Here is an 11,293-nt window from a genome sequence, read left to right on the forward strand (position 1 = left end):
AAGCCAATTCTTTGATAACAAATCAGGAGACTTCCTCGTTTTCAAACAGTCTATTCAACTTGGTAGGAAGAAAATGCTTTGTAAAGAAACTAAAATTGTTTTAAGAATATGCTGATCTTTAAGCTGTGGCTTATGTTCACACATATCTTGGTTTTTTCCTGCCAAAATATGTATTGTCTTTATAATATCAGCATTTTGTTTTTGCTTACAATCTTTATTGAAGTTATACAAAAAGAATCCCTGAAAAGTGAAAAAATACATTATATACAAAAACACTTTCCATTGGAGGAAGGCTCTGCTCCCTCTCTTAACTTGCAGTGCTTTCAACTGTAGCTCCGGCCTCCACTGTCCCCTCCACTGCTGCCCGGCTTTCAGCTTTATTCTCAGCCTGGAAGATAAACAAGGAACCTGGGCATAAGTGACCCTACTTTAAGCCGTTCTTTCTTACACAACTGAGTTGGCCTCAGTCAGAGGAACAACACAGGTCCCTTAAATTCTGCTTTGCTCTCTACACTAAAAGGGATCACAAGTATACAGCCATTTCCTAACCTCTCTAATAGGGCTGATAGAGCCAGTGTTCATATATTTGAAAGAGGAGCAAGCAAAAGTGACCGAATGGTCTTGGCAATCAAGTGTCTTCTCACACATTCATGAGAGGGGGACCTGTGCTATGTATTTGACAATGAGACATCTTACATTTCATAACCAAACTGTTTCCTGTACAATCCTTGTTTTTATGAAAGTAACCAAATAATCCAAAGATCAAGTTGGGGAACATGCATTGGTTTCCCCAGGCCCTGAGAACAAGGGAAATGAGGCAAGAGTCCAAACCCTGCTTAACTGCCCACCTCCTCCTCCATGTTTTCGGAAACTTCGGTTGCACTGGAAATAGTGTCCCCACTGCCTCCATTCACCTCCGGCTCTTGTTTGGCTTTCTTTGCGTCATCTTTCCGGGGGCTCTCTTCCTCTGGCTTCCTCCTCTTTCTGACAAGGTGGGAAATATCAGTAACACAATTTGATGAGGAAGCACCATCTGTTGGCTTTCTACTGGCAATCATGGAAACCGAAGAGCTTCCTCCACTAGGGGTGAAACCTGAAGTAGAGCTCTCCACCAGAGTTGCTTTCAGAGCCAGTTCAGCTACATTCCCACTACGCTGGGACTCCTTTGCATCTTCTATCTTCTCTCTAATTTCAGGGAGCAGCTCCTTCAGCTCCTCAATTTCTTGCTCATATTCAGTAGGTGATCCTTCAGCCTCCTTCATCTGCTCATTTAGTACAGCCATTCTCTTCTCAATGACCTCAATAGATTTGCTGAACTGTGCTATTGCTTCATCATACTGAGAGTTGTACCCATAGGCCAAGCCCAGCTGGTAGTGAGTCTCTGCAAGGAGTCGATCATGGGCTTCCAGATACTGTTCCTGGAGGTTTAGGCAAGCCTGGAACTCCTCCACAGCTTGGAGGTAATTCTCAGATTCAACACTAACTTCTCCAAGTTTAAGATGTGCCTGTGCAGCATAAAGCTGAGCCTCCTTCGTGTCTTGCCTTTTAAAAATGATCTTTGCTAAATCCAGCATATCCCAGGCAAGCTCTAGGTTCCCAATCTCCTCCTCTTCATTTTCTTGAAGGGACTTGTTTTCAAGAGCTGAATCATTTAGTGTTTCTTCAGCCTTGTCATTTTCTTTATCCTCCTCTTCTGAGCCCTCGGTTTCTTCACCCTCTTTCATCTGTTCTTCTTTGTCTTGTGCTTCTTCATTAGCAGCTATCTTAACTTTGTCTTCAGGGAATTTCTCAGTAGCCCCCTGGGCCACCTCAGTCTCCACCCCGTCTCCAGCTGCCTCAGACTCTTCTACAGACAGCTTAGTCTCCTGGCTAGGAACCAACTCTTCCCTGACCTTCTCTAGTCCTGAGCCATCTTTTGTTCCTATCAGTCCTTCTGCCTTAGTTTGTGGTTGAGTGGAGGCATGATCCCCTGCAGCTGACAGTCCATTGACTGCGCCATCCTGAGGGAGAACTGGGTACTGCCCTCCAGGCTTCTCAGAGACTTCTGATCCGGCTTCTGCAGCTGAAGCATCTGCAGCCTGTGTTGTCACCTCTGGTGACTCTTCGGCAGAAGGTAATTCTTGCCCTACCAACTGCTCAAGAATAGCCTTTCCTGGCTCACTTTCAGAGGTAGCTACCTGCTCCTTTGGCTCATCCCCACCCATATCCACTGGCTTGACTACTTCTATCTCCACTGGAGTGCCCTGCTTTTCTAGAGTCACAACAGGTTGTTCTTTTGAAGCTTCTTTTGGTTTCTCCTCTGTGCTCACAATTACTTCTCCCTGACCCCCTTTTTCTCTGCACTCTTCTTGGACATCAGTTCCATAAACTGATTTTCCTTCCTCAGCACCCGGTATTTCCTGATCTGGCTTCTTAGAAGTGACTTCAGCTTCACTCAGTCCTTCTGGTGCTGCTGCTCCCTTTCCCTCTTCAGTGGTTTCAGTTAACTGATCTGGAGTTGATTTAACTTTTTCCTGTAGTTCCTCTGCAGGCTCACCGATATCCATATCTTCTCTTCCACCCTTCTCCATTTCAGTTTCCTGTTCTTTATCCATTTCAGGCTTTACCAGAGACTTGTCTTCTGTTTTTTGGGCTTCTTTTTCTCCCATGGCGTCATAAACCTGTTCTCTCAACTCTTCCCTTGCTTCCTCATCTATGTTATCATTATTTTCTACCAGAGATTCTTCTTCTGTTTTTTCTCCTTCCTCCTCTTCCACATGCACACCTTCCAGGGCATTTCCCAACACACCATTCTCCATTCTTGCCAACTCCAAAAGCGATTTCCCATTAAAAAAGGCTTCTCCACATTCATTAGCTGTCTCTCCATACTTCTTACCTAAAAGACTAGCTGCTTCCTGGAAGGCATTGACAGCTGCGGGAATATCACCCATTACCAGATGTTTCTGTCCTAATCCCAATAGTTTCTTAGCTTCACTATCCACATCCAGACTCTCCACTTTATCTGCAGAAGTAGAAGGAGCAGGGGCATCTTCAATTTTGTCGGCGGAAACCAGCTCTGCGGTGATGGCAGCAGTAGCTGTGGACTCTGCGGCCATCGTTCCCCTGAGGTGGTGGGCCAACGGACGGGACACAGCCTGTGAGAAAAACAGACGGAATTCAGGACACCAGAGACTTATTCAGGGACAGAAAATGGCAGATTGCAGTATCAGCATATTTTGATGGGCCTCCATTTTCTCTTTTAGAGTTTCCCTATCTGAAGCCCATGCTCGACTGAACTTAAGGAATAAAGTGCTTAAAGAAGATGTACTAATTGCAGCCTTATTATTTGAAACATCTCTAACACTGAAATATGGTAATTTATTAAGTTATTAATGATCACTACAAATAATTATATTTAAACTTTAAGAGTCTTAATCTGTTAAGATGTTACATATATATTAAATATTATTTTAAAGAATAATACATTTCTACAAGATAAGTCCAATTTGAATTTAAACATTTAATTATTGTTTACAGGTCGTATCATTATCTGATATTAAGTTCCTAATTGTGCATGGTTATTCCTATACTTTAACCTTTGCATTGCTTAGAAAATTCTGAAAAAAAGAAAGTACTTAATATGATGCATGAAATGATTTTAAATTTATCATCCTTTTAAATTAGCATGCAACATATAATTGTCAAGCAAATCCCCCACAGTGGAATTAGACACTAAGCCAAAGAAAATATGATCAACTTGTATCACCACCTTTTCTGAATTACTAGTTATAATACTGTGACTATAGCATTTAATTATCTGAAATCAAAGGAGCTTATTATAGTTTTGCTAATAAAAACATAAAAAGAGCTGTTAAAGGTGAGAGTAAAGAGAATTATCCTTACAAAGTTCTTTTTGAATTATTCAGTTCAGTTCAGTCACTCAGTCGTGTCCGACTCTTTGCAACCCCATGAACTGAAGCACGCCAGGCTTCCCTGTCCCTCACCAATTCCCAGAGTTTACCCAAACTTATGTCCATTGAGTCAGTGATGCCATCCAACCATCTCATCCTCTGTCGTCCCCTTCTCATCCTGCCCTCAATCTTTCCCAGCATTAGGGTCTTTTCAAATGAGTCAGCTCTTCACATGAGGTGGCCAAAGTATTGGAGTTTCAGCTTCAACATCAGTCCTTCCAAGGAACACCCAGGACTAATCTCCTTTAGGATGGACTGGTAGGATCTCCTTGCAGTCCAAGGGACTCTCAAGAGTCTTCTCCAACACCACAGTTCAAAAGCATCAATTCTTCTGTGCCCAGCTTTCTTTATAGTCCCACTCTCACATCCATACATGACCACTAGAAAAACCATAGCCTTGACTAGACAGACCTTTGTTGACAAAGTAATGTCTCTGCTTTTTAATATGCTGTCTGGGTTGGTCATCACTTTCCTTCCAAGGAGTAAGCGTCTTTTAATTTCATGGCTGCAGTCACCATCTGCAATGATTTTGGAGCCCCCCAAAAAGAAGTCAGCCACTGTTTCCCCATCTATTTGCCATGAAGTGATGGGACCGGATGCCATGATCTTAGTTTTCTGAATCTTGAGCTTTAAGCCAAGTTTTTCACTCTCTCTTTCACTTTCATCAAGAGGCTCTTTAGTTCTTCTTCACTTTCTGCCATAAGGGTGGTGTCGTCTGCATATCTGTTATTGATATTTCCCCCTGCAATCTTGATTCCAGCTTGTGCTTCATCCAGCCCAGCATTTCTCATGATGTACTCTGAATATAAATTAAATAAGCAGGGTGACAACATACAGCCTTGACGCACTCCTTTTCCTATTTGGAACCAGTCTGTTGTTCCATGTCCAGTTCTAACTGTTGCTTTCTGACCTGCATACAGGTTTCTCAAGAGCCAGGTCAGGTAGTCCAGTATTCCCATCTCTTTCAGAATTTTCCACAGTTTATTGTGATCCACACAGTCCAAGGCTTTGGCATAGTCAATATAGCAGAAATAGGTGTTTTTCTGGAATTCTCTTGCCTTTTCAATGATCCAGCAGATGTTGGCAATTTGATTTATTATGAGGCATTAATTTTGATGAGATATACCATCCTTCAAACATTGGTTCTGCTAACATAACAAAATCAGCCAGTTATTTTACCAGGAAAATGGTTTTTACTCAGGAGCAGGAAAGAACTGCAATTTAGGACATGGCAAATCTGGTAAATCACATGTAAGTCTGGTAAAGCAAAGAAAAAGAAACTCTTCTATGGAGGAGAACAGTTTGGAGGGTTTTAACAGAAAGCCCATTGGAGAAAACTGGGAGTTCCAAGTTTAGTGTCTTTTCGTTGGCTACATTGTGACAGTCTCTCTTTGGCAGAGCTGTTGCGAGGCAAGGAGAAAAATCTTTCAAATCTTCCTTCCTCCTGCTGGTGGTACTAGAGTAGTGTCGCTTCTTGGTGGAGATGCAAGATATGTTTCTTCCTGTTGGGATCCATATTGATATTGAGAGGTACCTGTATGAGAGCTCCCCCTTCTGGTCTCCCGACTCCATTTTAGTGAGATTTTTACTCTATTTTCAGTTCCAGCCCTGGGCAATAAAGTATTAATACGGACTTTTCTGTGTGTATTTACTTAGTGTTTTAACTTGCTTCAGATTCAATTTATAATATTTTTTCACAGACATCCGTTAGAACATTAGAACTTTGTTCTTATCTAAATCAAGAATTCTTAACCTAGCATCCATGGATACTGAGTCCTAGGGACTTGTGAATCCCTAAGTTACATGTGAACTTGTATATGTATTTGCTTTCTACCTTCTTGCTTAGGAAGTGGAATCATTAAGTTTTATGGAGTATGTCTTAGAGTTTCATGACCCTCAGAAAATGTTAATTATCATTCTGAATTAAGAACTTCCCTTGTCAATGTATGACAAAAACCACTACAATATTGTAAAGTAATTAGCCTCCAACTAATAAAAATAAATGGAAAAAAAAAAAGAACTTCCCTTGTGGCGCAGACAGTTAAGAGCCTGCCTGCAATGCAGGAGACCTGGGTTCAATTCTTGGGTCAGGAATATTCCTTGGAGAAAGAAATGGCAACCCACTCCAGTATTCTTACCTGGGAAATCCCATGGACAAAGGAGCCTGGCGGGGTACAGTCTATGAGGTTGCAAAGAGTCCGACATGATTGAGCAACTAACACATTCACTCACCAAAAAAGAAAACCACTTGTTCCCAACCAGCAATAAATAAGGATATGTATTTTTGTTTGTAATTTGCTTTATCTTTACATTCTTATTCTATATTTTAAAATATACTTGATAAAATCTAAGACATTACTTTATGTACTATGAAGAAAAAATGCTGCTAATTTTACTATGACAAACTATCACCATCAAAATTAAGACAAAACTAGATTTCAGTAAGAAGATAAAAATGTATGTTTTTGAATTTAGGAACTATGGTACTATAATGTTCAGGACTCCTGTGACTGAATATGGCTATTTTCACTTGATAACTATTTGTCAAGACTTTCTTGAAGCATTTAAGAAAGCTTTTGTTGAGGGAAATAAAGCTATGTGAAGTTTTTCCTTTAGTTACTTTTTGTTTCCATAATGAGTGTCAGTTAGGTATATTCTTTTTTAAGTCTTAAGCAAAATGATGTTAAAACTCCATAAGTGTTACTTTAAAGATAGGAAAATAATCCCTACTCAGGGATGTTTTTCTTGGAGGCAAAAACCAATACCTGTGCCTGAACTGGATTTAGGAGTTGGGGCAGTGGGGAGAAGGAAGAATTAAAGAAAACTCTCAGGTTTCTGCCTTGAGCAACTGAGTGGATCATGTTGCCATTTACCAAGACTAGAAAGAAAGAGAAAAAGGGTTGGGTCCAGTTGTTGTTGTCACTGTTCCATCCCTAAATCAAGTCTGACTCTTTGCAACCCCATGGACTGTAGGATGCCAGGCTCCTCTGTCCTCCATTCTCTCTTGAAGTTTGCTCAGATTTATGTTTATTGAGTTGGTGATGCTATCTAACCATCTCATCCTCTGCTACCTCCTTCTCCTTTTGCCTTCAGTCTTTCCCAGCATCAGGGTCTTTTCCAATGAGTTGGCTCCTCATCAGGTGGCCAAAGTATTAGAGCTTCAGCAACAGTAAATAAATATTCAGGGTTGATTTCCTCTAGGACTGACTGGTTTGATTTCCTTGCAGTCCAAGGGACCCTCAAGAGTCTTCTCCAACACCACAATTTGAAAGCACCAATTCTTTGGCACTCAGTCTTCTTTATGATCCAGCTCTCACATCTGTACCTGACTATTGGAAAAACCATAGCTTCGACTACATGGACTTTTGTTGGCAAAGTAGTGTCTCTGTTTTTAATACGATGTCTAGATTTGTCATAACTCTTTTTTCCAAAGAGCAATCGTCTTTTAACTTCATGGCTGCAGTTACCATCTGCAGTGATTTTGGAACACGAGAAAATAAAATCAGTCACTGCTTCCACTTTTCCCCCTTCTATTTGTCAGGAAGTAATGGGACCGGATGCCATGTACTTAGTTTTTTGAATGTTGACTCTCAAGCCAGTTTTTTCATTCTCCTCCTCAAGAGGCTCTTTAGTTCCTCTTTGCTTTCTGCCATTAATGGTATCATCTGCATATCTGAGGTTGTTGATATTTATCCCAGAAATTTCAATTCCAGCTTGTGAGTCTTCCAGCCCAGTATTTCGCATAATGTACTCTGCATAGAAGTTAAATAAGTAGGATGACAGTATACAGCCTTGTTGTACTCCTTTCCTAATTTTGCACCAGTCTGTTGTTCCATGTCCAGTTCTAACTGTTGCTTCTCAACCTGAATACAGGTTTCTCAGGGGGCAGGTAAAGTGGTCTGGTATTCCCATCTCTTTAAGAATTTTTCAGTTTTTGTGATCCACACAGTGAAAGGCTTTAACATAGTCAGTGAAGCAGAAATAGATGTTTTCCTGGAACTCTCTTGCTTTTTCGATGATCCAGCAGATGTTGGCAATTTGATCTCTGGTTCCTCCGCCTCTTCAAAACCCAGTTTGTTGGGTCAGGGGTGGAGAATCAAATTATAGGTATAAGTTTAAGACATCCTACAGAGCTATCAATAGACAAGATACAATAATCTGGGGTTTGAAAGAGAGTTTTAAACTAGAAATACAATTTAGGTATCATCAGTACAGAGACGGTACTCAAAGCCATGGAGTGGATGAAATCACTGAGAGACTATACAGAGAACCACAGGGACTGCCTTTGAAGAATTTCGGTATTTAGAAAGAGTTGAGGGGGAGGAGCTAACTAGCTAATGAGACTGAGAAGCAGTTGTATTAGAGAAGTCAAGAAAAAAGAGTGTTTCAATAAAGGAGTGGAGTGGTCAACTATAGCATGTGTTGAGAATTTGAATAAGATCAGATTTGGCATCTAGAGGTTGTGGATGGTCATGATTCGACCTATTTCAATGGAGTTGGGATGTGGGTGGGGTAGGAAGTGAGGCTATGGAGATAGCACACACAAACTTTGAAATGTTTGACTATGAAGATGAGAGAGAATTAGCTAGAGAAGGATGTGTGGTCCAGGAAGGGATTTTTTTTTTTTTTTAAGATGGAAGATAATAGTTCATATGATGTGCAGTACAAAGTAAACTAATGACACTGCAGAAAGCAGCATGAAGTCTTTAAAAAGGTGAGAGGATGGGATCTAGAGCATGTGTGAAGGGAAAGGCCTCTGATAGAAAAATTACTTCACTTTATAGGAAGGAAAACGATGGATACAAAATCAGGTAGGTTTGGTCTTTTACTCTACACAGGTCATCAGCTAAAAATAAAAGGTTTGAGGGGAACAGAATGGAACATAATAGTTATTGTGGCCGGGGTGGGGGGGGGGCCAGTGGGGAGATGAAGTGTGCTAGAAGAGAAACTTAGGTTTTTTAGGCAGTGCAACTGCCCATTTGAAGCTTCTTTATTTAAAGTGAAATCAATACCAATTATTGTTTTTCTGCCTAGCAACCTGAATGCAGGCATAAGCTTTTTTGTTGAAAGTTATGCCTTCACATTTAGTATTTGAAGTATTTCTCATTTTTACTTTTCCCTTCTACACTTAGGGGCCGCTGTATTTTGTGTTGCTCCAAATGCAGTGTTTCCATTTGAACAGTATGATGAAGAATATTTAGAGCAAAGGGATGTCTATCTGACTGAGTGCCAACAACAGCTCCAACAGTTTATTGCCACATATGGACCTGGGACAGCTATTTTTGCTAGTGATGAATAGGCAGTCTGAGGAAATGTTTTTCTTCATTCCTTTTTAAGCAATGGAAAAAAGTGTGAATGATTTTGAAGTAATGCTTCAGGCAATCTTGTGTGTAGGTACAATAGAATGTACCTACATTGTGTAGGATATATTAGAATGTCATCTTAAAAAATATAAAATATGATTTCTTCAAATTGTTAATGGAATAAACACTAATCCAAATCTCAAAGCCAGCAGCAGAAATTTATATTAGAATTTTATTGAAAAAAAAACAAACTTCTGGTTAACCTAGTATACCAGTGGCCCACAGATTAAAATATAAATAATGTTACAAACTAAGAAATGAAAAAAAAGGTAAGTTTTGTGCTTTTGTGTAGTTCCTTCTATTTGTCTCAAGATGGCAGTAATACTTTAAATATTTACTTACAAAGTTAAAATCATTTTTTTTTTAATTTGTGAACTTGACAAATTGATGGGTAAACAACAGCATTTATATAACCAAAAGCCTTCAATTTAAGGACTTTTCATGCTTTACTAGATATTGTCATGTCTATTACATTGTTTTAGAAACTCTAATTATAGGATAAGAAAAAGCTTTGGAAATTTTCCATTTTTAAACCAGGTTAAATGAAAAAAAAAAGTAAGTTACACTGAATTGAGGATCAGTAATTGGCTCCTTAAAGCGAGTTGCAAGATACCAAAATGCAAACAAACCAATTTTCAAATCCTGTCTTCATTTTTAGAGGGACAATATCTACTCTGAAAAGGTAGGGACACCATGAGAAAATATAAAATCCCCAAAACCTTTTCATTTTCCAAAGTTTTAGTAAAAGACTACTCACTAAAAGGAAAATGTCATCACAAAATTGCCACTTTATTAACCAAGACACTATCACACATCAATTCTGTAGAAATGGGTACTTCATGGAGTTTAACCATGAAGGTAGACAGCTTTCACACTCTCTAGAGGACTTTGACCCATCATTTATTATTTTACTTCCTAGCCGTTCATTCAACAGTACTGATTGAATATCCAGTAGTGGCAAAGACTATACAGTGTTTTCAGAAGGCAAACCTGGTCTTTTAAAAAAAATGTATATGTCACAAATTAAAGACTTCCTTTGTGGTTTATGTATTTATGTTTTTTGTTCTCTATGAGATGAAGGCAAAACACATTTCTTAATAAAACTAGGATCTATAAAATGGCCTCCTCTTTACAATTGTGAAGTGTTCAGATTCTGTTGATGAAAAGGACTAGTATCAAATACAGGTGAAAATGGTTTTCAAATGTCACCCCTGATGGGAAGGCTGTAAGATATTGCTGTACACTTTATACTGATTTACCAAACTCAAATTATAACCCTGATAAAAACAAGGATTTTATGTACTGTAGGACACAACAGGGGAAAAGCAAGATTCAGCTAAATTTAAATCATCTTGGTAGGATTTCAGTTATTTTCAAATTCGCATGCCCTGGACAGACTGGACCGTCACTACTTACTTAAATTGAGCATATTATTACGTATACTAGAATTAGGAAAAATTGTCATTTTCCCTAGATTAACTCCCAAATCCCTTTTTTATTCATAAATGTAAAAGCAAACCAAGAATAAAATTAAAATTTAAAAATCTGTAGGTCACAGGTGAAACCTTTACTTGTAAGGGGTCATTTAAGGAGTTGAGAAAATTTCAACTAATATACCCTTGAACACAGGTTTGAACTACATGAGTCCACATATAGGGTGTTTCTTCTTTTTTTTTCTTTCAGTAAATACATACTACGCTATACAATCTACAGCTTATTGAACCAGAGGATGTGGAACCTTGGATACAAAGGGTGGACTATAAAGCTATACTTGGATGTCTGATGCTGAGACGGGTTGGTGCCCCTAAACCCCTTTGTTTTTCAAGGGTCAACTGTGCTGTTTTTCAGATACACAGAGGTTCTGAAGGGGGAGGCCCTCATAGGTATCTAGTACACAGTGATTAACCTCTGCAGAAACCCCCTAAGGCAAAAAAGGGGGCTGAGAACTGGATATACTAAAAATGTCTCCCCAGCTGCCAG

The 11,293-nt window shown here is 39.4% G+C and overlaps 2 protein-coding genes across 2 annotated transcripts in view; one reads left to right on the plus strand and one right to left on the minus strand.

The window, feature by feature from the left end:
* The window catches only part of MCMDC2 (minichromosome maintenance domain containing 2), a 49,444-nt gene extending 38,330 nt beyond the window's left edge, over positions 1-11,114 (plus strand). Inside the window, exons 15-17 of the mRNA XM_043483688.1 lie at positions 3,243-3,352; positions 9,083-9,582; positions 10,997-11,114. Of these exons, the coding sequence (XP_043339623.1) occupies positions 3,243-3,352; positions 9,083-9,249 (277 nt within the window). The 3' untranslated portion in view covers positions 9,250-9,582; positions 10,997-11,114. The remainder of the gene's footprint in view (positions 1-3,242; positions 3,353-9,082; positions 9,583-10,996) is intronic.
* On the minus strand, positions 204-3,201 carry LOC122451116 (nuclear autoantigenic sperm protein-like). The gene is made up of 2 exons (XM_043483686.1): positions 849-3,201; positions 204-388 (listed from the first exon to the last, which is right to left on the minus strand). The coding sequence occupies exons 1-2, from the start codon at positions 3,093-3,095 to the stop codon at positions 308-310; spliced, it is 2,328 nt and encodes a 775-aa protein (XP_043339621.1). The 5' UTR covers positions 3,096-3,201; the 3' UTR covers positions 204-307.
* Positions 11,115-11,293: the final 179 nt, after the last annotated feature.

The sequence above is a fragment of the Cervus canadensis genome, chromosome 12 (assembly GCF_019320065.1).
Source record: "Cervus canadensis isolate Bull #8, Minnesota chromosome 12, ASM1932006v1, whole genome shotgun sequence".
NCBI classification, from domain to species: domain Eukaryota; kingdom Metazoa; phylum Chordata; class Mammalia; order Artiodactyla; family Cervidae; genus Cervus; species Cervus canadensis.

Bases quoted from the DNA above. Each gene is read 5' to 3' on its own strand.
- LOC122451116 (XM_043483686.1), bottom strand. From the start codon at position 3,095: ATGGCCGCAGAGTCCACAGCTACTGCTGCCATCACCGCAGAGCTGGTT. The intron at 389-848 runs GTGGGCAGTTAA...TTTATCTTCCAG, and splicing joins CCGAAAACATGGAGGAGGAG to GCTGAGAATAAAGCTGAAAG.